The sequence below is a fragment of the Populus euphratica genome, unplaced genomic scaffold (genome assembly GCF_000495115.2).
Source record: "Populus euphratica unplaced genomic scaffold, PopEup_1.0 scaffold6.1, whole genome shotgun sequence".
In the NCBI taxonomy this organism is placed as follows: domain Eukaryota; kingdom Viridiplantae; phylum Streptophyta; class Magnoliopsida; order Malpighiales; family Salicaceae; genus Populus; species Populus euphratica.
Genome location: NW_011499849.1, coordinates 1,663,104 through 1,690,817, shown reverse-complemented (window position 1 = coordinate 1,690,817; position 27,714 = coordinate 1,663,104). Strand labels below are relative to the sequence as shown.

The 27,714-nt window shown below is 34.7% G+C and overlaps 4 protein-coding genes and 1 long non-coding RNA gene across 8 annotated transcripts; 3 read left to right on the top strand and 2 right to left on the bottom strand.

The window, feature by feature from the left end:
- Positions 1-1,791: 1,791 nt before the first annotated feature.
- Positions 1,792-5,354, bottom strand: XIP1 (Leucine-rich repeat transmembrane protein kinase family protein). The gene is made up of 2 exons (XM_011018719.1): positions 2,690-5,354; positions 1,792-2,425 (listed from the first exon to the last, which is right to left on the bottom strand). Exons 1-2 carry the CDS (start codon positions 5,169-5,171, stop codon positions 2,031-2,033), a joined length of 2,877 nt encoding a protein of 958 aa, XP_011017021.1. The 5' UTR covers positions 5,172-5,354; the 3' UTR covers positions 1,792-2,030.
- A 9,390-nt stretch (positions 5,355-14,744) lies between these two features.
- Positions 14,745-18,116, top strand: LOC105120495 (VIN3-like protein 2). 3 transcript variants are annotated; one of them, XM_011018718.1, is made up of 4 exons: positions 14,745-15,042; positions 16,057-16,723; positions 16,926-17,344; positions 17,514-18,116. In XM_011018718.1, exons 1-4 carry the CDS (start codon positions 14,994-14,996, stop codon positions 17,945-17,947), a joined length of 1,569 nt encoding a protein of 522 aa, XP_011017020.1. In that variant the 5' UTR covers positions 14,745-14,993; the 3' UTR covers positions 17,948-18,116. The 3 variants fall into 3 exon arrangements, with proteins under 3 accessions (XP_011017020.1, XP_011017019.1, XP_011017018.1); XM_011018717.1 differs by having other exon boundaries at positions 14,745-15,051; XM_011018716.1 differs by lacking the exon at positions 14,745-15,042 and having other exon boundaries at positions 15,233-16,723.
- Positions 18,117-19,559: 1,443 nt separating this feature from the next.
- On the top strand, positions 19,560-20,164 carry LOC105120494 (uncharacterized). Its single transcript, XR_841339.1, has 2 exons — positions 19,560-19,627; positions 19,712-20,164. It is a non-coding gene; the product is annotated as an uncharacterized LOC105120494 (long non-coding RNA).
- A 1,866-nt stretch (positions 20,165-22,030) lies between these two features.
- On the bottom strand, positions 22,031-24,508 carry SIC (hydroxyproline-rich glycoprotein family protein). Of its 2 annotated transcripts, XM_011018715.1 has the most exons (4): positions 24,353-24,508; positions 23,815-24,135; positions 23,107-23,142; positions 22,031-23,076 (listed from the first exon to the last, which is right to left on the bottom strand). In XM_011018715.1, the coding sequence occupies exons 2-4, from the start codon at positions 24,128-24,130 to the stop codon at positions 22,427-22,429; spliced, it is 1,002 nt and encodes a 333-aa protein (XP_011017017.1). In that variant the 5' UTR covers positions 24,131-24,135; positions 24,353-24,508; the 3' UTR covers positions 22,031-22,426. The 2 variants fall into 2 exon arrangements, with proteins under 2 accessions (XP_011017017.1, XP_011017016.1); XM_011018714.1 differs by having other exon boundaries at positions 22,031-23,142.
- A 285-nt stretch (positions 24,509-24,793) lies between these two features.
- Positions 24,794-27,714, top strand: LOC105120492 (double-stranded RNA-binding protein 1-like). The gene is made up of 3 exons (XM_011018713.1): positions 24,794-25,001; positions 25,407-25,669; positions 26,170-27,714. The coding sequence occupies exons 1-3, from the start codon at positions 24,977-24,979 to the stop codon at positions 26,947-26,949; spliced, it is 1,068 nt and encodes a 355-aa protein (XP_011017015.1). The 5' UTR covers positions 24,794-24,976; the 3' UTR covers positions 26,950-27,714.

The following is a 27,714-nucleotide window of genomic DNA, read 5'->3' as shown; positions in this document are numbered from 1 at the left end:
AAAAATACAGGACTGCAGAAGTTTATTTCTTTATCATAAGCATAGATGCATCAAGGAGGGAGCAAAAGAGAGCTGGTGCCGTTGGTCAACGGCCTCAAAGAGGCCATTATTTTGAGGCGAGGACCCATTTAGTTAAGCAGGAAGAGAGTCCCGTTGCCCACTTATGGCTGTAGTTGCAACTCTCTGTTTAATCTGCAGAGCACATCACGTGTATTGCAAATTGCCTAAACGCAGCCCGAACTCCATTCGAGCAAACCAGCTTGGTCTAAACCCCGAAATGCACATTCACTGCTCCAAAATCGCATCATCGATGGTGTATCGGAGTCCAGTTACCGCACTTCAGACGTGTCTTAATAGTGGAATAAAATGTTCTTTAATCGGAGTGCACCACTTCCACTCCATCACATGGAGATGCTCATTATAGAAAGGGAGGGTACCATGAACTCGGTTTTCTCTACTCGCTCGGACTCCATGTTATGTGTTTATTCGACCCAGCAATGATTATCATCACATTTGTTTTTTTAATGCCAAGCACACAATAGTTGGATTAACTACTAAATTATTTTTACAGGCTTAGAGTGACATTAGCATTAGCGTCAAAGTGGTACGAACAGGTAGTTTTTCGCAACTCCCAATTACTTAAATGTCAGTGGGTATGTGATTCAGAGAAAATTAATCGTCTCATCATTGCTTTGTTGTGTTTATGGGTGGCAATAGGGAGAGAGTGAGAACAATGGCTTATGACTTTTGTGATCTAAAATGTAAAGAATAATTTGCAATTATTGATATTTGGCTCCGTGCACCTGTAAAGGACATGTCTGTCCTGGATTATAAAGCTTCCTATGATAACAGCCAAGCATATCCTGATAGTTGATACCCTGTCATGTCATCCCAGAACTATTCCATCAATGAAGGTGTAGTAGCACTTCTCTTTTGTGGACTCTCCACCACGATAAAAAGCAAGAAATGCTTGTCTCCATGAATCATATTCTTCTTCTTTTTAGGACCCCGCAAGCAACTCCTGAATGCTGAAGAAACATGCCCACACGTGTAGCTGCGCACACTGTCATGTGCTCATGCTTGTTCCCTGTTGCCAGTTTTTTCAACCGGAATACCTGCTAAATCAACCAGAGAAACGCCCTCTCTCTTTGTTCAATCACTGCTTCTTTCATCGTGAAATTGAGAGATCCTAGCAGTTTTTGTTTCGGTGAACGAGTACAACAATCTGCACCTTAATGCTGCCTGTTGAAAGAGCCAGTTATCAGAGCATAATAACGATATAATACTCAGCCATAAGAAAAATGGAAGAATCATGTGTCTCACTCAAGAATACCTTTAATAGGTGGAGGTACTTGGCTCACTATCTAAGGTGAAACAAGCTTGGTTCCATTTTTCCACCCTTCCTACACATCCACGGCAACAAAGCAATAAATCAATCAACTCACTCGGTAAAGGGAGAAACATGATAAATTAGAAGTCTCTTGCTTTGCCTTCTTTCCCTGAGTTAAATGGAGACAAAGATTCTAATCAATCAATCGATCTGCTCCACTGATCTTTTTAGAGGGCATATATAGCATGGCAGCTGAAGTGGACCCTTCATACATAGATCATGGCTTGTTTTTTATAATCAGAATCGGGACTAATAAGAACCTTCCACCCTCAGCCACTTGGGGACTTCTTTTTTGAGTCTCTTTTCTTTGGATCACTCTTGTGAAAGGATAAAGAGGAAAAAAACAAAATTCTTGAAATCTGGAGAATGATTTCGTTTGTGGGTCGATGAAAGATAGATGCTGTGCGTTACTATAAAGCAGTTGTATTGATAAAATTCCTCATATAACTTACAAGAGCAGTAAAACAAAATGGAAAAGAAGAAAAATAAAAGAGATTAATCTGAAAGCTACTTTAGTTAAACGAAAAGAAGATTAAGTTACTCTTTATGACAAGTCTCTCAAAAGTTTTTAGAGACAATGCTATTGTATATAGTTGCTATATTACTCTTAACCTACATCCCCACCATACTACTATTGCAATCATATTTCAAACTGGTTCTTTATTTTAGTGACGTCTGATGCCTCTTTGCTTTTATTTGATGACCTGAAAGAATCGACTCTGTTCTGGCCTGCCTCGATCAGCAACTGGACAACTTCATTCATGGTGGGTCGAAGGGCTGGGGTCTTGTAGGTGCATCGGATGGCGATCCGGAGAACCTGAATCATCTCATCTCTGAAAGACCCTGATAACTTCTTGTCCAGCACCTCCATCACTCCTTCCTTGGTGTCCACTTTTGTTGAAACCAGATGTATAATATTCTTGCACTCTCCAAAATCTGCCTCTACTGGCTTCTTCCCAGTTATTAGTTCCATCAACACCACCCCAAAACTGTAGACATCACACTTGGTTGTTGCTTTAGATGAGTACGCATATTCTGCCACGAGGAAAATTGAATTGAATAAAATCAGCTGACAGATTAATAAATGGAAACTGAGTTAAATAAATAGATAGATTATTTTATTTCAAGAAAAAAAAGATTCATCACAGAGTGACTGCAAGTAATAGACTGGTTATGCTGATATGCAAGTGTCTGCGTAAAGTAGTTAATTAATGCAATTGAAAACTCACAGTATTGACTGGTGAAACTAGAAGATTAGTATAGGAATCTTTTCACTGAGCTAACAAAGAAATGCATTACCCGGGGCCAAATAACCGTAGGTCCCTGCAATGACAGTGGTGGTGGAGTCTTTCCCTCCTCTAGCTTGCAAAACCTTGGCTATGCCAAAATCTGCAACTTTGGGCCGGTAGTTAGCATCAAGCAGGATGTTGGTTGACTTTATGTCTCTGTGAATGATTGGTGGCAGGAGATCATGATGGAGATATGCCAAGCCCTGAGCAACTCCAACTGCTATTTGATGACGGGTGGGCCAATTCAGATGGGTCGACCCTTTGTGAAGGGCATCCCAAAGGTTCCCATTTGGCATATACTCATAAATCAACAGGTTGCAATCCGAACTCGAGAAATAACAGTACAACTTGACTATGTTCTTGTGCCTTATACTTCCTAGAGTCCCTACCTCAGTTTTCAACCCCTTATCCAACAGCAATTGATCATCTGAAGCAGAATCTTTCGATTTCCTACTCCACAGCTTCTTCACTGCAACAACCTCTCCGCTGCTCAGTTCAATTTTGTACACAGTCCCAGATCCTCCATGGCCCACTATGTTCTTGTCAACCATGGCATCAAGGATCTCACGTTGATCGAAACTTATTGGGTGGAAGCTCTTTACATTGTAGGAGAAGAATGATGAAGCCGTGGTCTCATCGTGTTGCTTGGCAGCTTTGTCTTTACTGAATTGTCGTTTAAGAAACAGGAGAGCTCCAACACTAAGGATAGCTACTGATACTACGATTGCCCAGATAGAATTTAGCCTCTTTCGATTGTAAGTGTGTGAACACATGGGGAAACTTTGATCTGATGAATCAACATAGACTGGAACACAGAGACCTGGGTTGCCTGAAAAACTCTCCACCAGTCCCCCCTTAATCAGTGAGAGAGGTATTGGACCAGAGAGAAGATTGTTTGAAAAGTTGATGGAGTTTGGTAACAACTCGCTCAGACTGTCAGGGATACTTCCAGTCAAGAGGTTGTTGGAAAGATCAAGAACATTGAGAGATCTTAACAAAGATAGCGACTTGGGGATGGAAGAATTCAGCTTGTTGCCTTGCAAGATCAGTAAATTTAGCTTCTTTAAATAGCCAATTTCAGAAGGTATGGGGCCATACAGGAGATTACTGCTGAGATCAATCTTTACCAGATTGACAGCCCTAGAAATTTCAGAAGGTATAACACCCGAAATCTTGTTGCTTTGTACGAACAGTTCTGACAAGTTTCTCGCAGTTCCAATTGTATTTGAAATTGGACCACTAAAGTTATTATAACTCAAATCAATAATTGAAACACGAGGAAGGCCTAGAATACCTTCAGGTATTGAGCCCTCCAAATGGTTATGACTCAGTCGAAACCTTAGAAGAGTCTTGCATTTTGCATAGCTATCAGGTAACTCTCCAGAAAACATGTTATCCAGGACAAGAAAGTAGAGCAGTTTACCTCCCCTGCAAACATCTGATGGTAATGGCCCTGATAGGCGGTTCTCTGACAAGTCTACGACGATCATGGCTGATAAGTGCCCCAGGTCCTGCGGCACTTCTCCTGTCAGAAAGTTATCGTAAACTGAGAGTATGCGCAAGGTTGTTGAACTTGCGATGGCTCTGGGGATTTCTCCTGAGAGACTGTTGTTGTAAAGCTGCAGGACCTCAAGCTTGGGAAGGCGACATACAGATTCTGGAATCTTTCCTGTCAATTTATTGACTGAGATGTCCAAATCTACAAGCTCTGTCAAGTTTCCAAATTCCTCAGGTATATTACCGGAAAGGTGGTAATTATAGTAGAGCTCAAGTTGCTGCAAGTTCTTCAACAATCCAAGCTCTACAGGGATATGACCAGAAAGGAAATTCCCGCTTAACTCAAGATCAACAAGGGATGTCATGTTTCCGATTGATGCTGGGATTGGACCATGCAGCACGCAGGTTGTCAAGATCATGCGTTTGAGCTTTGTCAGCCTAGAAATATTATCCGGCAGTTGCCATAAGTGGAGGCCATCGTTTTCATTGAAGTTGAGCACCTCAAGATTGGAAAGATTTGTTACTGATATGGGAAACTCACCCGTGAAGCGGTTGTATGACACGTCAAGTATCCGTAAGGATTTCAATGGTGAGAAATCTGGATATGTTCCGGTAGCAAACAAAAAGCTCAAGTTCAACTCTTCCAAGAAAGAGCAGTTGACGATGCTGTGAAGGAAGTCACCGTGGATACTGTTGTGGCCTAGACGAAGAACACGCAAGTCTGGAAAGTACGAGCATATTCCAGATGGAAAACGGCCAGAAATTGACCACCCAGTTACGTCAATCATCTCAACATAACCTCGACCGTTGCAGCCAACTCCTGTGAAATTGCAGTATGGTTTCCCTCCCGTGACATCCCAATCAGACAGGACATTTCCTGACAAGGAAGCTTTCATGAGATTGAAGAACTGATATGGGTTAGTGCTGATAGTTTGTAAAGGATAGGTTAGAGAAATCAGTGACACAAAAAGGAGGATAATAGATTGAAAAGCCATCTGAGTTGGGGGGGTGGCGGCGAGAGAGAGAAAGAGCTAGGGAGAGATGGAGGAGGTGGTTAAGTTGGTCGTTGCAGAGAAGGAGATGAGGAAGCGAAATATAAATGACATGATTGAGGGGATCATTGGGTGCATCAGTTTTCTTCATGATGAAAAGCAGGTTCCCGTGGTAGCACTGAGAAAGAGAGATGTGCGCATACATATCTTTCCATAAAGAGGCTTTATACGTTTATACCCCACCAACTCGTCTAGAGAATAACTTAAGTGCAGCTCCTTTATCATTGTAAGATTTTTTTTGAATAAACTGCATCCAATCTTAATCATCTTATTTTGCTGTGATCAGGACCTCTTGATGTGATCAATCAACTTTTCCATTGGATGGCCAGCCTAAGTTGAATTAGATCTTGACCACCAAGCACCATCTGCAGAATCCATGCATGTCCATACCGCTATACCATCAAATCTCCTTCTTTACGCGCGATGCTCAGGGAGCGCTGCATTGTCCAAGGCTTGTAAATTTGTTTCTGATCACCGTTCTCACAATATCCTGGTCTGCAGGCGAAATTTATCATCCCCTGGAGTATTGTTGTTTTCTTCTGAACAAGCATTAAATCATGAGGTTTTTGGCAAGGCATGGCAATCCTGACTGGTTAAATGCACACCTTTGAATCTTGGTTGACTTGTGCCATGCGCGTATAAAATTACATGTTGAGTTTTTTCTTCTGTCACTATTATCTCTCTCTCTCTCTCTCTCTCTCTCTCTCTCTCTCTCTCTCTCTCTCTCTCTCGAGATTCTTTGGTGAATGAAGGATACGATTAAAAAACTCCTTGGATGGACAGGCGGGAATAATATTATCGTGTTGGGGAATTTGCATTACAAGTGCAGGGACCATATTCCAAAATAATTTTTTAAGTGATTGTGTTAAATAAAGTAAAGAAAGGCACAGAAAGATCACAGCAATGCATTCTGTGATTGCATCCGTGTTGTCCACGTAGGATCATGATTGCCAAAACTTTTGTCTTCTATCAAACCAGAAGACTGCAGGCGTATTCTTCCAGTCTCTGTTTGGATCTACTCCGAGTGGAGGAATATTGGCATTTGCTATTGAAAGAGAATAGATTTCTCCATAGTTTTAAAACCCGGCCCGGCGGGTTGACCCGGGACCCGTCCGATCCGGGGCTGGAACCGGGCCGGGTTAATAAAAAAATAAGGTGAGCCAACCCGGTGTGACCCGGACGACCCGGCGGGTTGACCCGGGAACCTGGACGACCCGGCAAAACCCGGTTGCAATCTGTTGACTTTTTTTTTTTACTAAAACGACGTCGTTTTGAATTTTTTAAAAAATAAAAATTGACCCGGTCAAAACCTGGAACTCGGGTCTTAAACTCGGTCAAAACCTGATGACCCAGTCAAAACCTGAAACCCGGGCCGTGAACTGGGCCGGCCACCAGACCAGGTTTAAAAACTATGGATTTCTCCTGTGACGGAACCCAGACTTTGGACCGGGCCAGCCACCGGGCCAGGTTTAAAAACGTTTCTTAAAAAGTTTCATACCTGGGCCGGCCACCAGACCAGGTTTAAAAACTATGGATTTCTCCTGTGACATATTTTGAGATAGTGTCTTCAAGCGAGCGTTTGATTTTATAGTGTTAGTTACTTTTTAAAATATATTTTTATTTAAAAATATATTAAACTAATTTTTTTATTTTTTTTAAATTTATTTTTGATATATAATTTAAACAAAAATATTCTAAATTTTTATAAAACACCATTTACATCATATTTCCAAAAGCGCCTAAGCTCTTTGCGCTAGGCAAAAGCATAATAACAGCAAGCAATGCACCATCATGGCTTGTATATGGTGGCGGGGAGACGTGCACTTTTATCTCAGTATAGGAATCACCGACCAGTCAAGTTCAGTGATGCTGCCAGGTAGTTTTTCAAATCGAATCTTATGCCAATTAAAATAAATATTTATACAACAATTAACGATTTAAATTTTAGAAAAAAAAATATTGTTAGGAAAATTTTATTCTTCTTCTTTTTATATTTATTTTACAAAAAATACATGTATTTTTTTAATCAGTAACATGTATTTATTTTATAAAGATTTCTTTGATTTGAACTAAAGAGAAAAAAAATATTTTTTCTCAATGAAAACTCTCTTTCCTTATTCATGTATTTTTTTTCATTATGAAAAAAATAATTCTATTAGAAGCATTGTTTTTTTAAATAAGAACTCGTTATTGTATAAAAAACAAGTTTTAATAAAAAAAAATCTTGATTTGATGATATTTATTTGATTATAGAGAAAAAAATAAAAGAATGATTAATCTAAGAAAATTATGTAAAAAAATTGTGATAAAAAACAGCAAAATATTTATTTTACAATTATTAAATATTTATAGGCTAACTTCTTAAAACATTTTGCATATTATATTCAAGTATAATAATTTATAACCGTTAATATTACCATAAAAAACTATAATCTTATTTGAAAACTATATCACAATTGAATAATTCTTTAAATGTTATTTTAATTTTGAACTTTAAAAACCCAAACTTCTATTTGTTTTCACAAAAAATAATATTTATAAAATTTTATAGAAACCTACTTTGGCCATAAAATACCCTATAATTACTTTTAAAAATTAAGAAATAAAACCAAATAAAAAAAACTCACAATTCTTAATTTATTTTTTCTAGCATGTTTAACTCTTTCTCTCTATTCTCTTAATATCTAGGAACCAAGCGTAAGGAAAATGAAGTTTATGACCAAACATAAAATCCTAAATAATAGAGATCATATATGCTAAAATTAAAACTTCATGGACTAAACTGAAGTCTTCCATGTCTTTTTAATAATAAAATGAAGAAAACTTAAACATTATCGTCCACATTAAAGGTAGAAGGATGAACCTAGCAGGTTGTGAGTCAGTGGTGTCGGCGCTGCTTTCTTTCTTTTGAACTTCGGTTCGAGTCCTAGTGGCAATGGAGCTGGAGAGTGGTTTCTTTCATGTCTCTATTAAGTCCAGGATGTTCAGTGGGTTGTGGGATTAGTCGTGGTGCGCGTAAACTGGCTCGGACATCCACGTTACTTAAAAAAAAAAAAGTTGCAGGATGTTCAGTGGGTCATGAGATTATTCGTAATGCGCGCAAGCTGGTCCGAACATCCACGTTACTAAAAAAAAAAAAAAGTAGAAGGATGAACAGTAAGCGACAATGCTTCGTGGATTTCTTTTAATATACTGTTAATTTTCTATGTTTTAGCTCCCTTCCCACCACGTTAAAGGGAAGCTCTCTTACACTTCTATATTGTATCCATATTGTGTCTGCATGCAATTCTATATTTCACTTGATTTTTGTCGATTCGCATCGGATACTTCTGTCAACCCTATATTAATTAAAAATAAAATGCTTTTGGATACTTGAATATATTTTGAAAATACTTTTGCACGTGTATCTAGTATTTATAAATACTTGATGGACATGAATTCATCCTCTTTTTTTTCATGATTGAGAGAATATATATATATATATATATATATATATTAGACGATGAAATAATCAAAATGAATGATTTTAACATTCTTATTCAATTAATAAATGATCTTGCTATTTCTTAAAAAAATCAGGTGTTGTGCTCTTCTCCAGATTTTATGAGATACTTATTATTTATCTATTCTTAAATAATATAATATAATATAATATAATATAAAAAATGTTAAAGTTATATTTTAATAATATATCCAAAACCCACATTTCCATGCTAGCTCGAATTCATTTTTTATTATTAGCCGCCAACCACCTCCCCCCGTAGTCTGATATCTTCTCTTTAATATCCGGCCCCGCAGCATAGCGTGCCAGGTGTCATGTGTATGTCCAAGAGGAGGTACCCTTTAGAGGCTAATGGGTCGTAGGATGGAGAGCCCAAACTGAGTAGTAAGCCCAGCCCATATGCATTGTTGATGGGAATCTTTTGTGGAGCAGGGTATGGAAAAGTCCAGAGCACTCGGTGTTCGATTTGGCTATCGGGGGAATCGCTCTAATCTGACGTGGCAAATCCTCTTTTGCTTGCTTTGCCGATGCCTTTTTCCTTTTGGCCAATGGCGTTGCTTTTCTGATAAATTGACAGCCATTTCTTCCTTGAGCTAGGTGGTGATGGACCCATCTTAAACATAAACAAATTAAACTATATTAAGGGCCTAAAATTGGCCACATTAAATTGATATATCTAAAACGGATACCCGATGGCACGTGAATCACGCGGGTGGTTAACTTTTTTTAATTATTATTTATATTGATTAAAAATTTCAAATATTAAATTATTACAGCTAAAAAACCAATATAAAATTATAAATAAGCCTTTAAAGTCAAGTCTTTTTAACTATGCAAAAAGATTGTAAAAAGAAGACAAAACGATAAAATCAATGTCTTGATACATATTATTTGCTCAAGTAAATATTTTAAATTTAAGTTAATTTTTGAAATTATAAATTTAAATTCAATTAAAAAGATCAATTCTCAAGTATTTTAATATTAAACAATAAATTTTTTAAAAAATATTAATTTTAAAAATTTATCAAAACAAAATGTGCTGATCTAAAAAATATTAATTTAAAAAATTTATCAAAACAAAATGTGCTGATTTAAAAGAAAAAAATAAATTAAAAAATTATCTAAAAAAAACAGGAATCAAATCTTACAGGCTAAAAAACTAAAAAAATAAATTTTATAAATTAATTAAAATAAAACAAATAAAAAAAAAAGATATCATATCCAAAAACAAAAACTTGAATGTAATTGAATTCATTATTTGACAACTTTGATGTTTTTTTCAACAGGAATTTCTAAACAGTCATATAAAATAATATTTTATACTGTCATATTTTAAAATTTAATTCATTAAATTTTTAGATTTCTCGTCATTCATTGTAAAATATGATGGTGGAATCTTCCTTACTGCAATGATAGTTTTCAAAATAGCATAAAAATAATTGAAAAACAATAGTCAATATTATATAAATACCTTTCCTCCTCGGCAACCATTAAAAGATCAAACATTAATTATTTTGTAAACTAATATAATATATTTAACCAAGCAGGATATTAAAAAGCTATATATACAAAAAAATCTAAGCCCAGAATTTTAACAAACCAAAATTTGATAAAACTTTATAACAATTATATAAATATACAAATAAAGCAAACACAATTTTTTTTTAAGCAAATCAAGTTTTATTGCTCTTTACTTGTAGAAAGGTATTTCTTCAGCAAGTCTCTTGTAATTCAAACAACACTACTTTGTTTAGGTATATTCTTAAACAAAATCCAATGAGCCAAGAAATAATATTAAATTATTTCTTTGTAATGATTAGACCTAAGCTTTAGATTATAAGGAATTTTTAATAGGAAACATTGCTCTAAAACCAGTGGTAGAAAATAAGATAAAAAAAAAACAAATTCTATAAAAAACAATACAAATTTAACCAACACCAAACACTTTTTTTCAACTCTCTTTTATAAAGAATTGTAGAAATCAAAAGCTAATAAACTTCTCCTACGGACAATTTTGATTACTCACAAAAAACTAGAATTAAATATAAACTTTTTGGATTTTAATGCGAATCTTTAACTTTGTTTTTTCTTAATGTATTATTAAAAGATTTTTGAAAAACCAATCAGATTTTTTTTTCATGAATTGGATAAACTGATAAATCAAAATAAATAATTCTTCATGGGTCAATCACAAGTCAAAATTTTAGTTAATAAAAAATAATTTTTTGTTATCTAAAATTTTATTTTATAATAAAAACAGACCTGAACCTAAATCTTGCCCACTTGAATATGGATTTTAAGTTTGAAATCTACTTTATAGGACTTCTGCACTTTAAAAATTTAGTGCTTGTTGGACTCAATTTTAATCTTTTTTACTTTTCATTTTAAAAGATTTTTGTATGTTTTTCATGTGAAGTAGAGTTTTATAAAAAAATTTAGGTTTAATAAAAATATTTAAACTAAAAATTTTTTAAGGTCAATTTCTCACTCTCACTCGACTATTATTTTATTTAAATTATTTTAATATTTCATGTTGAATAACTTATGTTAGAGATTCAATTCCAATAAAGATTTAACTCAAAAAATAAATGGATCTTATTTTTAATTTGATTTCAAATGTTTCCATTAACTATGATTTTTAAGTAAAATTCTCCAATATATTTTTGTCATGCTTTAACATGTTTTAGTATCTAGATGTTATAAGACGAGTGATATAGTATTTGAAAAGGAGAGAAGATATAAAGTGTACGGTCAATTATATGTTGGCCTTAAAAAACCAATATTTATATCAATGATTTTGTTTTAGAAAGAGGTTCAATGGAGGTGATTTTGATTTTTCAACATGTTAAAAATGGAGATCAAGTCATGAATTTTATTTTAATTTAGTTTGATTTATGCTTTTTTTTAAGCTGATTAAAGAGTGTTCATGAGTTGGAAATGTTTTTTGAAAAATTTATAGGATGTTTTAAAAATAATTTTAAATTAAAACATGTTAAAATTTTGTTTTTTAGAATCTCAAAACTCTAATCCTAACTTTTCAATCATCCTTGGCGACGCGGATTTGAAAAAGGAGACAGTATAGCTAAAAATATTGTTTTAACCTGAAAGCTATGATGACCCTCAGTACGCCGAACCTTTTTGTTAAATAGTTCTCTTCTTTTTTTATTAATTTTTTTTTAAATAAGTTTATTGACATAATTTTTAAAGAATTGACCAATTATACCATATATTTCAAGACACATTACAACTTTTATGGTAATATTAATAATTATTTTATGGATAATTATAAATTATGCAAAAAAAATTCTTAACTTTTTTATTCTTAAATTTTATTTATATAGATACATCAAAAATATTGATTATTATTATTATTATTATTACTATCATGATAAGCATGCAGTTAAAAAATATTGTTTCTGATTAAAAAAATATTATATTGATTATTATTATTATTATTATTACTGTCATGATAAGCATGCAGTTAAAAAACATTGTTTCTGATTAAAAAAATATCTTTTCAAGATAAAAAAAAATACATGAAAAAAAAAATATAATTTTGATTCAACTTATATATATTTTCTCTTTAACTCAAACTATTATAATTTTTATTAATATTATTTTTCATAAATGACCATTAGTTTTTAGTTAATAAATCAAGTTACTAATAAAAAAGACATTTTATTGTCAAAATAAAAATAAAAATAAAAATAAATTACATAAATGAAAAATGTTAATTTTGACTAAAAAAATGTATTTTTCCTTCAATATTTTAATTATTGCTCTCTTACAAATATATATTTTAATTCTTGCATAATTAAATAAAATAAATTATGAGAACACAGGGCACTACAACTAGTACTATAAACAAAAACATCTTTGTCTTTCAATGTAGCTTCACCAGGTACAATCAATTATGAATTGCGCTGTTCCTCGCAAGTCAACTCATAAAAGTTCAATATGGCCTTAAAGTTTTTGAAAAAGCTTAATCTAGTTTTTTTTTCATTCTGGTCCTTATAATCTTACGTGTTTGAATTCTTGTCTGAAAACTTCATATTTTTATGTTGAGCCCCTAAAATGGTAGTTTAGTTTGGTCCTTGGAGTTTTCACAACAATTCAATTTGATCTTTGAAATAATCTATAGTTACATATTTGCTCCTGTAGTTTTAGACATTCGCATTTCATTCTGGAACCTCATTTCCTCCATGTTCCAATGCCTAAATGTTAAAGAAATATAATTTGGTCTTTTAAGTTTCCACAAAAGTTTGATTTTTTAAAAAAAAGTTTTTTATTTTTAGATTTTTATCCCTTGAAGATTTAGATATGCATTTTTTATTTAGTCACAAAATTATATTTTCCTCATTTTTCACTCTCTAAACATGGAGAGAGAAGATAGAAAATCATTGAAACGGGGAACATAGAGAAAGATTTTGATCATCTTTATTTCAATCACAAAAAAAAATAATCTTAATGTTAATAATGTGTTGTCCGTTTATTTATTTATTTTTTAAATAATAAATAACACGTCATGTGTTCAATTAGTTTTTTTTTTTAAAAAAAAAAATATCAAGATTCATGACTTAACCTTTTAGGATGCAAAAGCTTGACCTTTTTTTTTAATGGCCAGGCTCATTTGAACCTTTTTTTGAAGCCTGGGCGTGCACGAGCTTCGTTCATCTGAACCTTAAGATCTTTTATATACTTTAAAATAAAATTATCTTTAAATAAATAATTACAATTATATTTAAAAATATCATCTAATTATGCCATTATCTTTAATAATATTAGAGCTTTTATAATAATATTTGCAATTATTTCATGAATAATTATATATTTTTTTGAATATCACACATTAATATTTAAAAAATTGTGAATTTTTTATATAGTTTTTATGAATTAATTCTTTTTTATTTTACATGCAAGAGCATAAAAAATATGAAAATATCTTTTTGTTTTTTGAAATTAGCATTTTAGATCATGATAAGTAATAATTTAAAAATGCTACTAATATGTTTTTTGTCAAAATAAAAAAAAAGTATTAGATGAAGAAGGAAAATTAGACTTTGACTAAGAAACATATTTTTTCTCATTAATTTATATTATTGTAAATTTTGTGAATATTTATCTTATCTGCTTTAAGTTTTTATCTAGAAAATCATGGTTTTAATAAAAATTACATGTTTCGTGAAAACATGAAAAAAGATGCATTGATAAAAAAAAAAACCAGATTTGGATTGAAGAAATACACATGTTCTTTTGAATTTAAATCCTTTGAATTCTTTTAAATATTTATTCTAATTGCCAAAAATTAAATAAACCTATCTTTGAAAATGGTCGTGTTGCATTCACTCTCCCCTTCACTCCATGGTTTATTACATATATATCACTATTAAGTAGTAAGAATTTTTTATAGCTTGTACGTATAAAATATTTATACATGCATTTTTTTATTAAGAAAATTAACCTTTTGTTCTAGTGTTTGATTATAGTTAATAATTGTTTTATAATTTATCAATTCATATATTTTTAAAGTTATTATATTAAGTGTAAATATAATTTTTTTATTTTCTATTAATAAATTTTATAATACCAAAATACAAATACATATGAAGTTGATATTTTCACTTGTATTATAAATTAATTTGGAATTTGGAATTTTGAGATGATAAATCTATTTGTTTTTTTATTTTAAAAATATTTTTTAAAAAATTTATCATTATTTATTTATTTTTAAATAATTTTTTAAATATTTTCAGATATTTTAATATAAAAATAAATTTTAAAAATAAAAAAAATATTATTTTAATATATTTTAAAATAAAATATATTTTAAAACAAAACCACTGCACATTAAAAATAATTAACTACATCTAATTCAAATAATGCACGCCTATGCGTCATAGGTTCCTAACCTATCCCATCATAAAAAAAATAATAAAAAAAGGTACGGTGTTGGTGGAAAGAGCCGCGGCAGCCTAAAGCCAAGATGAAGCTGAGCACATCTCGTACCAAAACCTGTGTCCCCACACCAGTTAGGTCTCTCCTTCCTACCCTACCTGAGTCCCTCCTCGTTTATATCACAAAGACGAGGAGAGATGTACCCGAGCTACAAGGAGAGAGAAAAGAAACGTAGCAGTAGTAACGAGTAAATTGTTTTTGGGCAATTCCTCTCTCCTTGTCTCACACTCACTCTCACTCTCACTCTCTTTCGCTCTCGCTAACTGTATAAGTTAACCACTGCATTTATCTTGTTTTTCATCTATTTTATGAGAAAACCAGCGGAGGAGAAGCCATTGAACATGATGACCCCAGGAGGTTTGTCAGGTCATTTCTCACATTTTTGTTTCTTGTTATTTTTCCCTTTCTGGTGGATGCTTACTAAAAAAATCAAAGGTGGTTGCTTTATCTTCCCTTTTGGGTTCTCTTCGACAATGCCTGTCATTTTATACTTCTTGGCATCTGGGTTTTGCTTCTCACATTCTTTACTTTTGTCACGGTGCCTTTTTCTTTCTTTTTTGTCTCTCATGATGAATCTTTACAATGTATACTGGGTAGTCGTTGAAATTTCCTGGATTTTCCCTTAACTATTTAAGACTCTGTACAATATATATAATGCATGTAAGTTTTGCTGTAATATTGTCATCATCTAGAGATAAGCTGTTGAGACATAAGACACCAGATATTTGCACGAACTTTTATGTGGTTTCTGGTTGTTCTAAGCGGTGATTGATCAAATTTTAATCACGTTTCCATAGGAATGAGCTTATGAGCCCTTCTATGTGTACTTGTTAATACATTTTGTTGACTGGAATTGCAGACTTGAACAAACAGTCTTATTCGGTATTAGATAGTAAGAAATTTCATTGCCAGTGTTAACCTCTTTTTACTATATAAAATTATGCGTGTTAATTTTCAAGAGCTTGTTTGGTAAAGTTTAGTGTGTAGAATTAATACTAGTACATGATTTAGATGTTGAGCTGCCTTAATCAGAGAGAGTGTTGAGCTAACAAATTTTTTTTATTTTTTTATTTTTTTTAAAAATGATGCTTGCCCTTGTTAAGGTCACGTCCCTGCTTCCCAGCACATGATGGTACAATGGCTTGCTAGCTTGAACATGGGCGCTGGAACTCTGCATTTGCTTTTTTTGTTTCTGGTCCTTTTGTGCTTCTTGGTCGCATTTCATAGTGAAGGATCATTGCTATTATTGCCCCTTCTTTCCTTCGCTAATCGTCAGAACACTAGGGATGATTGACCTTATCTGCATATATATGCTTTGGGGTGGTGGTAGTCTGTCTTCTATGCATTGTTTATTTGGTTATTGTGTCGCAGGCTTTGTGCTTGACCCTTCAAAATGCAGTCAGCTGAGTTTGGGGGAGAGAAGAGAACTTGTTCGTGAGATTGCCCAATGGTCAAAAGATGCCCCTGAGGTTCTTAGTTCATTCACCCGTAGGGAGCTTCTTGAGATTATTTGTGCAGAGATGGGTAAAGAAAGGAAATACTCAGGATATACGAAGTTTCAAATGATAAAGCACCTCCTAAAGTTGGTTTCAAAGACGTCCAAGAGGAGCAGTATAGGCAATATTATGGCTGTTTCTCCTGCCAATCCTCAAGCTGGATTTAAAAGGCCAAGGAAGAAAGAATCTCAAGCTCACTTATCAATTGACCTGAATTTTGTTTCTGCAAAGAATAACAGTGAAGAATACATCAAAATGCAAATATGTGAAAATACTGCTTGCGGAGCTACTTTATCTCCTGGTGATGCTTTTTGCAAGAGATGTTCTTGCTGTATCTGTCATTACTATGACGATAACAAGGATCCCAGTCTATGGTTAACCTGTGGTTCTGATTCTCTTGGTAAGAGATCATGCGGACTTACTTGCCATCTAATCTGTGCTTTGAAGGATGAAAGGACTGGAATTATGAAGATTGGTTGTCATTCAAAGCTAGAAGGAAGTTTCTACTGTGCTTCTTGCAGACAAGTTAATGAGCTGATGAGGTAAGAGGTGTTTTTAATCTTCCATTCTATTTCGCCCCTAGACACACGGGATGTTTTATTATTGTTTAGCATTAAAAAGATTTGTGCACTTCTTCATATGTCCAAACAACAAGCCAAATCTCGAACTGGTCCAAGATCCAATAAGGGTTGCTCAGCTGGTAGATTTACTGATGACGGCCAATTGCATATTTGGTGTTTACAGGAACTGGAGAAAGCAATTGTTGGTTGCCAAAGAGGCAAGACGAGTTGATGTATTGTGTCAACGAGTCCTTTTGGGTTACAGGATGCTCACAGGAACCGAGCAATACAAGGAACTGCAGAAGAGCATGGAAACTGCCTTGCAATTGCTGAAGAATGAATTGGGACCTCTGGATCTGGTGTGTTCTAAGATGGCACGGGGAATTGTTAACAGGCTCTCTTGTGGTGCCGAGGTTCAGAAATTGTGTGCTTCTACAGTGGAAGCTTTTGATTCAATGTGCGGTGGTAGTTATCATCGTTATGTGGAAAAGAAAGAGCCAGCATGTGCTGAGGTTCCGAAACTGTGCGCTTCTGCTGTGGAAGCCTTTGATTCAATGTTTGCGGACAATTATCATGGTTATTTGGAACAGAAAGAGCCAACATGTAAGTTCATTCTCACAATTCAAGTTCCAATCACTCTAAAGAGAACAGGTATGGATATTATGCTGTGGCCACTAAAATGATGTCATAGGTCCAGCCTTTACTTTTGAAATGATGGTATTTCCAAATGAGAGGTCTGCCATTTACTTATGCTGTTAAAATTTGTTTTCAGCTTGTCAGATCCAATTTGAAGAATCTTCCCCTAGGCTACAAGCAGGGAAGGACATGAACGAGAACAAGAATGAGGGGATGAACCTTGGATCATTTTCTCCTCCCACTCCTTGTAATTCCAATGGGATGCAGGAAGTATCAGGCTTAGATTGCAAAAAGCGAGTAGACGAGAGTGCTTATGAATATTCTGTGAGAGTTGTCAAGTGGTTAGAGCTTAGAGGGCACATAGCTGAAGATTTCAGAGTAAAATTCCTTACTTGGTTTAGCCTGAAAGCAACACTGCAGGATAGAAGGGTGGTCAACGTTTTTGTGGATGCTTTGGTCGATGACCCACAAAGCTTAGCTGAGCAGCTCATTGACACCTTCATGGACAAGATATGCTGCGATAAAAAACCAGTTCCTTGGCACGGGTTTTGCACCAAGCTGTGGCATTAAATACTGAAAACATAAACTCTTAGCCAGGTGGAAAATTTAGAGTTTATCCAAGTCATCTAGGATTTTGTCTGTCAAGCAAAGCTGAATGTGCACCAGCTGCTTAATTTTGTTACTAGATTCAATTAATATTGAATAGAAGACTAACGTGCTTATGTTTGTTGCCTACGCATGCTTCGACATGCTCTCCTAAACAAAACTCCTCTGGCGTAAAGAATTTCCACGTGAGATTATTAATACTCGGGAAAATGCTTTCCGTGAATGTTTTGCAAAGAGAACAGTAGACAACATTATCCTGACAAGAGATGAATCTATCGAGGGTTGTTACCCTTCTAGCAAGTCTTTCCCTGTTACCTGCACTTACTGATTGTCCACGTCTCATGTATATAAAATGGCTTACGTTTTTGGGGTTTGGTTGTATTCACTGTTTACTGATTATCTTTTATCCACGAAGGCGAAATCACACTTAACGGGTTTTAATTTCTTTTGATACTAGCAAAGAACTGGGTATACCTGTTAAGAGTTTTTGGAGATGCTTCTCAAAACTCATGCATTTTACGAAGTATATCATTCATATATGCCATTATATTCCTTTCTAACTGGTCTTTAAAGACTCTGTCCGTCATCTTTTGGCAAGTAGCTCCCAGGTTTTTAAGCTCGAATGGCATGGTCTTGTAGTAAAGCATCCATATATCTATAACAAAGGATTTTTTTTCTTCATCTTCAAGGTGTATGAGAATTTGGTGATTACCTGAGTTCAAGCTTGTGGAAATTAGGAACTCAAAGTCAATCGTCCACCTCTAAAAATTTATTTATTTTCTTATACATTAACTTCTACCTCTCTTCTTGCTACCTCTCTTCTTGAAGTCCCTTCATTTTTTATTTTATTTTTTATCGTATGGTTGAAAGAAATGACTTCTATTCAACGTGGGTGCAACTTACTCATGGTTGATGCCCATAGTGTTAGAAGGTACGAAGGTGGAGTTATCACCATAGATCTTCAGGAGATATGTGAGGGCTCTTTACTGTTCAAGGTGATATAAACTCTATACTGGTGATTGTACTAATTTATTTGCCTAAAAGGTGAACTTCTACGACTTTCTGCCATTTCTGTACATCTTTCCTTTCTTTATTTCGCATGACTTCCCTTATCCTGTACTACAGTACTAACATAATCTTTTTTTCTTTGAGACCATGGAGGTGTATCTTCATGATGCCATTTGATTTCTCTTAATAGCAGCTACCCCTTTTTCAATGGAAAATTTCATGCTTAAATATATAGCGCTAATGTAGGCATTGATCCCATTTATAAGGGGTCTACCAATTGTAAAATTGTAGGCCAAATGCATCTTCATGGCTATGAAAGTTTGCTTTAGAATCTTGCACATGGAATAAATACCTATAGTTATCGGTATTTCTAGGGCACTGTCAATCAGCACACTCTTTTCTTTTATCCTAATCAATTTCATTTTAATCAGGATCAATCTAGAGTTGACTATTCCCATTTGGTTTTATAACATATTTGAAGAGAATGTTTATTGCATTGCCACTATCCACCAGAAACCTATGTACTTGACGATTGAAGAGGATTGTGCTGATTACTAAGGCATCCTCAAAAGTTACCCTTCTCCATCTTCTAAAGTGAACACAACTGGTTCATGCCATAAGTTTGGAGTATGAGAGGTAACCAGAACCTACTTTTCATATGATTTTTTCTTACGAAGTTTCTCCTAGCGGATATCCCACCTAATATCATATTAATTTCAGACAATGCCTCATGGTTTGTACCTGTCTCCTCTCCTTTGGTCACGATGGAAACCTTTATTCACAGTCCGCTCGAGATAACCCCTTTTTTTTTTTTTTTAATAAGCCTTCTTATCTCCTTTTTTAGGGTAACAAAATCTTTGATGTCATGACCCTTATATTTATGAAACAAATAATATTGTTTCTGATTCTAATTCTTCATTTTCATATGAGGGGATGATTCACATACCTTTTCTTTTATATAGTTGTAAAGACTCCAGCTTAAAGTGGTGTTCCATGATGTGACTTAGAGCTCTAGGAATATAAGGTGGTTGTGCAGATACCCTTCAAAGTTTTTCTTGTATGTTCATGGGCTATATAGAGACTGACCATGCTTTGGTTGTTCATCACTCCACTTGCAAAGATGAGTGTGCATTAATATTTAATAATGAAAACTCATTGATATGATTATTGAAATTAAGTTTTTACTGTTTCTGATAATTGAAGGTAAATCTCAATTTTAATGCATCTGCCTTGGAAAAAAAAAAACTTTACTGGCTCAACAAAAACTATAACTGTGTACTGATTTTATTTATTTTTACATTTTAAATAGACTCAAAAATAGTTGTGGATCCTGTCACAGGTTGGATTTTTTTTTAGAAAATAATATTGAGGTGCCGTAAGCACATTTAAATAAGAAATAACAATCCACGTCTCAGGACATTAACTTAATTCAGTTAAATAAATTGATTTTATTTTAATTAGATAATAAAAATAAATAACAACAATAAATAGCTCAAATAAAAAAATCACGTTAACACAAGAAAGATTTTCTAAAAAGAAAAAAATGATGTAGCTCATGAATTATAAAAATATGAAATTGAATAAAAAAGATAAAAAAAACTTGAGTTTGCATAACAAAATTATAACTTAAATATTAAAAATTAAGCCAATTAAGATTAACTTATCGAACCTACAACTGAAGTCATAAGATTAAAATAATTCAATAAAAAAATAAAAATCACAAAGTTTATTTTTGTTTTTCTTTAAAAAAAAACAATGTCAAATGAAGAAAGCTAAAATAAAAAAAAATATTAACCTGCATTAATTTTTTAAATATATAAACCAAATTATTATATTAGAAGTATTCTATTTGGAAAAACTATAAAACTCAATTTTTAACCAACAAAATATTAAATAATAAAATTATAAAATAAAATTAAAATTATAAAAATCAAAATTAAGTTGTTACCATATTTTAATTTATTTTTAGAATAGAAAAGCTTGTTTGGGAGAACTTGTGTACTAGTATATTACTTCAGACCAGTTTTTTGCGAAGTGCTTGCTCGCTTGGCCTGTAATATGTTGTCTTGTTCTTCATGGGTGATGAATTGATATTGTATTATTATATTATTGTGAATAACACCTCTGAAAAATTTAAAAAAAAAGCTCAAAAAAATAAATTAGGCACTTGAAACATTTTACATCAATTAAAAAGCTTTTAAAAACCCACACAAAAAAAAAACCTAATTAAAAGACAAGAAAGACAAAAAATTAGACAATTGGAATAGTTTTTTTTTTCACATCAACCTCAAACCTCGTAAAAAAGCCTAATAAAAAAAGAAATTAGCTATGCTGTTTTTTAACAAAATAAACTAAGGTGAACCAAACTGAAATTAGTTGGTTTAAACTAATTTCTAGTTTGGTTTGGTTGTAAATCTAAAAAAATAACTAGTATAGTTATTTTTTAAAATAAAAACTGAAAATACTCACCTTTACTCCATCTAATAATAGGCAATAATCTACAATTATGTGCAATAACAGCTACCGTCGCAGATCAAGCCCTTCATGAATGGTCCCAACTTCTGTTTTTCCAAGATAGAGTGGTTGTTTGGAGATTATTGGAATAAATACACAAAGAGATGAACTGCATAGTTCATGGGGTACAAAGGAACAGTGGTTCCTCATGCTCCAAATTCTAATCGTAACTTTGGAAGAGCAAATTTTGTCGATCTGTAGCTTTTTTTCTGGGTCATGGTGGCCGTTGGATTACGTATGCTAGTGTTCTTGACCTCAACGAATCTAAAATAAAATATAAGGTAATATTGAACTGATGCATTGAAGAAGCAGGGACCAACAATTTTTCTGGCGATTGAAAAGGTTCGCCTCGAAGATCGGAAGCTAAGCTCTATAATAGGTGGACAAATGGTCCTCCTGTCTCAACCACACCACACGGTTTCTATTTTTAGGGCACAAGACCATGTGAATCACTGTTACTCTTGGAGACGCAGTTCCATCGGAGGAACATGATTCATATCTCTTAATTGCAGATCCACTAACATAAGATAATGGCTCCAAAAATAGGACTGGGACCTTTTTTCAATGTTCCATTTATGTTCATTGAAGATTTCAAACTGCATATACATGATTATTATAAAATTAAAATGACAATTACATGGCTCAAAACTAATATTGGTACGTGGACCATAAACAGTCATCTACAAAAATGTACTTGAAATATCACCCCTGTTTTAATGTTGCAGGAAACTTTCTGGAGTGGTGCCTTCAGCATCTAAAGATAGCCAACTAAAGAACGGAAAAAGGCCATCCTTGCTATTATCCCTTAGATGCCTGCTTGGGTAGGCAATGATTCCTCTTCTTCTTTTGGAATAAGCGCAATGATCCATGATTGGAATCCAGTTTACTACCATAGGCGAAGAGACATTCCATGACCAGCAGTCATACATTGGGTGCATCATTGGTCGCTTCAGTGAATGCAGCAGAAAGATATTCTGCAAGGGTTTGTCCAGAAGTGGACTTGTTAGAAGACTCTGAAATTCTTGTTTTCTTCACGCTAATTGATTTTGGAAGCCAGGAATTTGAAGAGACAGGTCCATTCAAATTATTCCCCGGATCATCTAGTCCTCTCCACAAAACAGGTGTTAGATGCTGCCATGGATCTTCAACCATAGAGTTATCATAAAAACATTCTGGCTCCTGTGTTTCATTTGGTGCAAAGCCACGAGAACGAAAGCCTCGCCCTCTTCCACCACTCTGTCCAAGACCTGAACTGCTATCCCAGTATCCCCGGCCTCTTCCTGAACTAGCTGGACTCCCTCCATAACCTGAGACAGGGGATGGACTGCTCCCTACTGGTCCAAAGCCAGGATTCCCTTGATGAATGGGATATGGCCTGGAAATTCCTCTGTAAGGAGTATAGCTCTGATAGCTTGCTGGACCACCTGGTCCATTCCACATTTCAGGAGTTCCTTGATTCATGGTAAAAGGTCTAGCAAAATTGCTTGGGGTTCTATAGAAAGCAGCATTGTGATATGGTCCTTGCCCTGGATACATTCTCTGATTGGGTGAATAATTGCTTTGCATTTGATTCGCATGTGAATAATTGTTTTGCAATTGATAAGCAGAAGAGGGGGTCACTTCAGGGTTCCTTTGACCTTCCAAGAAAAAAAAGAGATAATCACAAAGTTTTAAAGATTGTCTACCACCCTATAGAGCAACAGGGTATAAACCATTTTGTTTTATTTTTAATCACCATCAGCCAAAAATTAAGGGAAAAAACTATCATCCATGCACAACAAAACATTTTACTACATGAGCTTAGGGCAAGTACCCAAAAAATTCCATCCACGTACAACATTTCAGAATGATTCCAGGCAGCCAAGTTCTCAACTCAACCACAAGCTATCAATAATGATCTACTAAAATATTACACACCGCAAAATAACACTCCCACCCCTGCTCCCCAAAGCCACTTAGCCACGCTTGGCAACATTCGATTGAATGCCCCTTGAGCTGAAGGCGGCCAAGAGTTAGTTGATCTCTATTTAATATCTCTAAAGCTCCATATGACATCTATAATATATACAGAAAGTGGAAAGCACCAAGAAAATTGCAATATGCTTATAGGAAAAATAACACCCTTTACATTGAACAAGTTATCTTACTTGAGTAGTTAATTTTTTCATCATCCTGTACTCCAGAAAAAATCACAACATGTTACATTACCATGATCCTTTATTTGCTAACATTCCAAACAACAAAAATCAAACATGAATTGATTCCATAGAAACTTTAGAAGGAAATAAGCTGTTCAAGCAGTATCCTACCTGGACGAGGAGAAGAAAACTGCGGCATGGAAGAAATATTATTTGGAGGTGTAAAACTTCGTGCAACCAGGTTAGCAGTAGCAGTCCTCTTTCGGTTGGCAGAAAATGCTGCTGAAGGGTCTGTATAAAAATCAAACCTTGGAGTCGCCCTCGACTCCTCCAGTGCCGGCCGAGTTGCAGCGTTCTCAAGAAGCGGATTAGCAAGCAAACCTGGCACAGCAGAAGTTTCAACATTATCATTACAAGTTTCAGCCTGTGCAGAAGCTACCGCGCGCATTGCTTTCAATCTTTCACTTCTTTTTTCTGCATCCTCCATTTAACCTAAGAGAATAAACATCCAACTGGTTTTAGTTATTAGTTGACAATTTAATCCCAGATTCTTAAAACCCCAAAACAATCCATTAACCATGCAGGATCACAGATTTCATACAGAAATAACGCTTACAAATAAATGGCATGAAATCCAAACATGAAAAATTAATCTCAAACACAACAAGGGAAAAAAAGAGAGGATATCTTCAATTAAATATAAAAATACCTGAAATCGAGAGTCCTTTCTTCTACTTATAAACCCTAATGAGAAATTGCAGTTTGAGATAGCAAGCAAAATCTTGAAGAGGCAGAGACAGCAGAATCTTGAACGCTCCCGTCTTTGGTTAAAAAGCCAGCGGGTTGTCTACCCGGTTGAAGACGACGGGGTTTATAAATACCCGTTCGGTTGAAATGGATCTGGAAGCCCAATCTAGTTTATAAACGGGCCTTTGTATTCTAATAGGATAACTGGTCCCCCAAATTGGAGTTTTAGTAGGCAGGGCTCATTTGTGAAGTTGTGGGACTCTTTGAAATTGATTCTGTCGAAAAATATATCTGCGAAAACCTCGAATCTCGCATTATGTATCATTGTTTTTTTTTAAATATTTTTTATTTAAATATATATATAAATTAAAAGTAGTTTTTGAAAGCAAAACAAACACTCAGAAATAACAATGCACCCGAGTGAGTATCCACTTAAAGAGGTCCAGTCTCACACCTGACACCACCACTTGTTTTGCCGTCGACAAAGTAAAACGCAACGAAATCATCGTTCGATCAAGCTTATTATCGCCGCACTTTTCTTGCAACCTTCTGGAGACCAAAGAGAGCGAACAAGTAGATCATAACCATGCTCACCAACGAAGGATTCTCAGGTACATATCATACAATATTTTCTAGAGCTCATGGTTTTGTTTTAGATCTCTGTTTGTGTACGAGGGCTATTTTAATATGATGGTTACTGAATTCCCCATTTTTTATTTGCATTCTTCTTTTTGTATTTTCTTAAGTTAAAAAAAAAATGTAGTTATAGCTAGATGCAATTTTGTAAAGGATTTCCTTAATCTTATTTAATTAAATAAATAAAATGTTAATTATACTATTCTTGAGAAAGACCATTGGCTGCTTGAGTTATTTTAACATCGCGAAGACTTACGAATCAGTTGAACGGATTGGAGTAGTAGTGATAAATTAAGATGGAAACAAATGGGTGCCTTGTTAGAAAAATGATTTGTTTAGTGAGAGACAGACTCTTATTTGTTCTGTCATATATCTTTCAGGTGTATCGAATTGCTATGTGTTCAAGAGTCGATTGCAGGAGTATGCACAAAAGGCTGGCTTCCCTACTCCTGTATATGAGACAATCAAAGAAGGCCCTTCCCATGAGCCATACTTCAGGTCCTCAGTGATTGTGAAGGATGTTAGATATGATTCTTTACCTTGTTTTTTCAATCGAAAGGCGGCAGAGCAATCGGCTGCCGAGGTTGCTCTTGTGGAGTTGGCTAAAGCTGGTGAAATTAACGAATCCACTTCTCAACCTGTTGTGAGTTTAGCTTTACCCTATAATGAAAGTTCTAACTTCGTTTTGGTTCCATAATGCTGTGTCGAGTGTGATATAACACAAAAGGTCATTGCTTTGCTTCACTTTTTATCTCTGCATTTCATGTTATAAAGATATTCGGAGTTTTGGACGTCAGATTTGAAGTTATGTTAAATATGCTTCTCCTTTACTACTTGTTATATTTGTTGCATAAGAGGCCATTGCTGGACTTTTTGGAAGCCACAAAATGCCCTAGCAGCTTCCATGTAGCTAAATATTAGTGTAATCATTGTCATTTCAAGTTGTTACTGTTGTGCCTTCTGATTTTGAAGTGGACTTGATCCTTGAGTGTAAAGGCTTGTTGGCACCCCTGCTCCTGTCTAATCGATGAAGATGCAGGTTTTCATGTGTAATGTGAGGTGGTCGTTATTGCCGCACTTGAACTATTCAAAGTGTTCTCGGGTATTTTTCTCCCACCTGACCTTCATTGTTTTTCTCTTCAGCATGAAACAGGATTGTGCAAGAATCTACTTCAGGAGTATGCTCAAAAGATGAATTATGCAATTCCATTATATGAGTGCCAAAAGGATGAAACACCTGGAAGAGGACTTGTTTTTAAATGCACCGTTGAGATTGGGGGGATTCGGTATATTGGAGCATCAGCAAAAACCAAAAAAGAATCGGAGATCAAAGCTGCTAGAACTGCTTTGTTAGCAATCCAATCGAGTGGATCTGATAAACAAAGTGGCAGCTCTCAATTAACGGTAATTCCTTGCAGAAAGAGGGGAGTTGAGGCTAGTTCTCAAGAGGAGGCACAAAATGTTCCCAAGCCAAAGAAGGCTCGGTTTAAAAAGAAAATGTTGAAAAAGAAACTCTCTAGGGACAGGATAAAAAATGCTCAAAGTGAACTCACTGAAAAATTGAATATAGTAAATGGTCTATCAGTATCAGAAGCAGACCAAACAGATAAATCTGCCATCCGAGGAGCAAATTGCAAGCTTTTAACTGTGGAAACAACGACGACTTTCCACGATGGGAAGTCAGACACCAACTTGAATGAGAGAGAAATATTTGATATTGAAGGGGATTTGACTTCCTATGATGCTGGTAATCCTGAAAGTGTGCAGTTGGCATCTCCAAATTTTAATCAAAGCAATCATGGGACTGGTGCTGAAATATCAGCCAAATCCAATGCAGGCACAGGTAAGGTTACTGGAATTATAGAGGTGGCTTCAATGGCAAACAATTCTGTCCTCGCTCGGATGGGGGCCTCAAACGCTTAAAACACAGAGAGAGAATTGCAATTGGTGCGGGCAAGGAGAGGGCTTACTGGAAATAGATAAAGGTTTGGTTGCTGTCGTCTGGAGTTGTTATTCTGAGATGATAGGGGTGGAGGCACTGGGAGTTTCAATAGATTAACATTATGAGAATTTCAGGTCATCGGCTGAGTAAGTTGTCCTAAAACATTGGCTTAGGGAGGTGAAATCTGTTAACAATATTTGGCATGCATCCTTTCCACTGCTCCATCGGTGTGCATTTACATGCGTTGGCATCTTTGAAGCGGCAGTGGGAGATTATATGAAGCATTTGTACCCTCACCAGGTATCTGCATTTAAAGTACTTTGATCAGCTCCTCTATAAAAGTATTGTTTTGGTAAATACAATTGTCAATGGTAGTTGATGAGGATGCATTTCTAATGGTGCGGTGTGTATTATTACAATGAGATGTGCTTTGTGGAATTTTGAAACAGGGGTTCGTTGAGCACGCATACACCCGTGCTTGTAAAATCCCAAGCGACTTTCTCAATTTACATTATTATATGATGGAAGGCGTTCCCTTCTCCTCTAAAAATAATGTCATGCTGAGCTTCTAGGCTTCTAGCCTCTCCACATCTAATAGGTGGTGCGGGTTCAGAATGCAAGCTTAGACCAAGTCCTGGGACGAACGATGCTTTGAATCTTGTTGTGCTATATAACGAAGCATTAGAGAAACTACGTGACTTTACAATTTAATTGCAATTTCTCCAGGCATTTCGATGCCTTTCCGA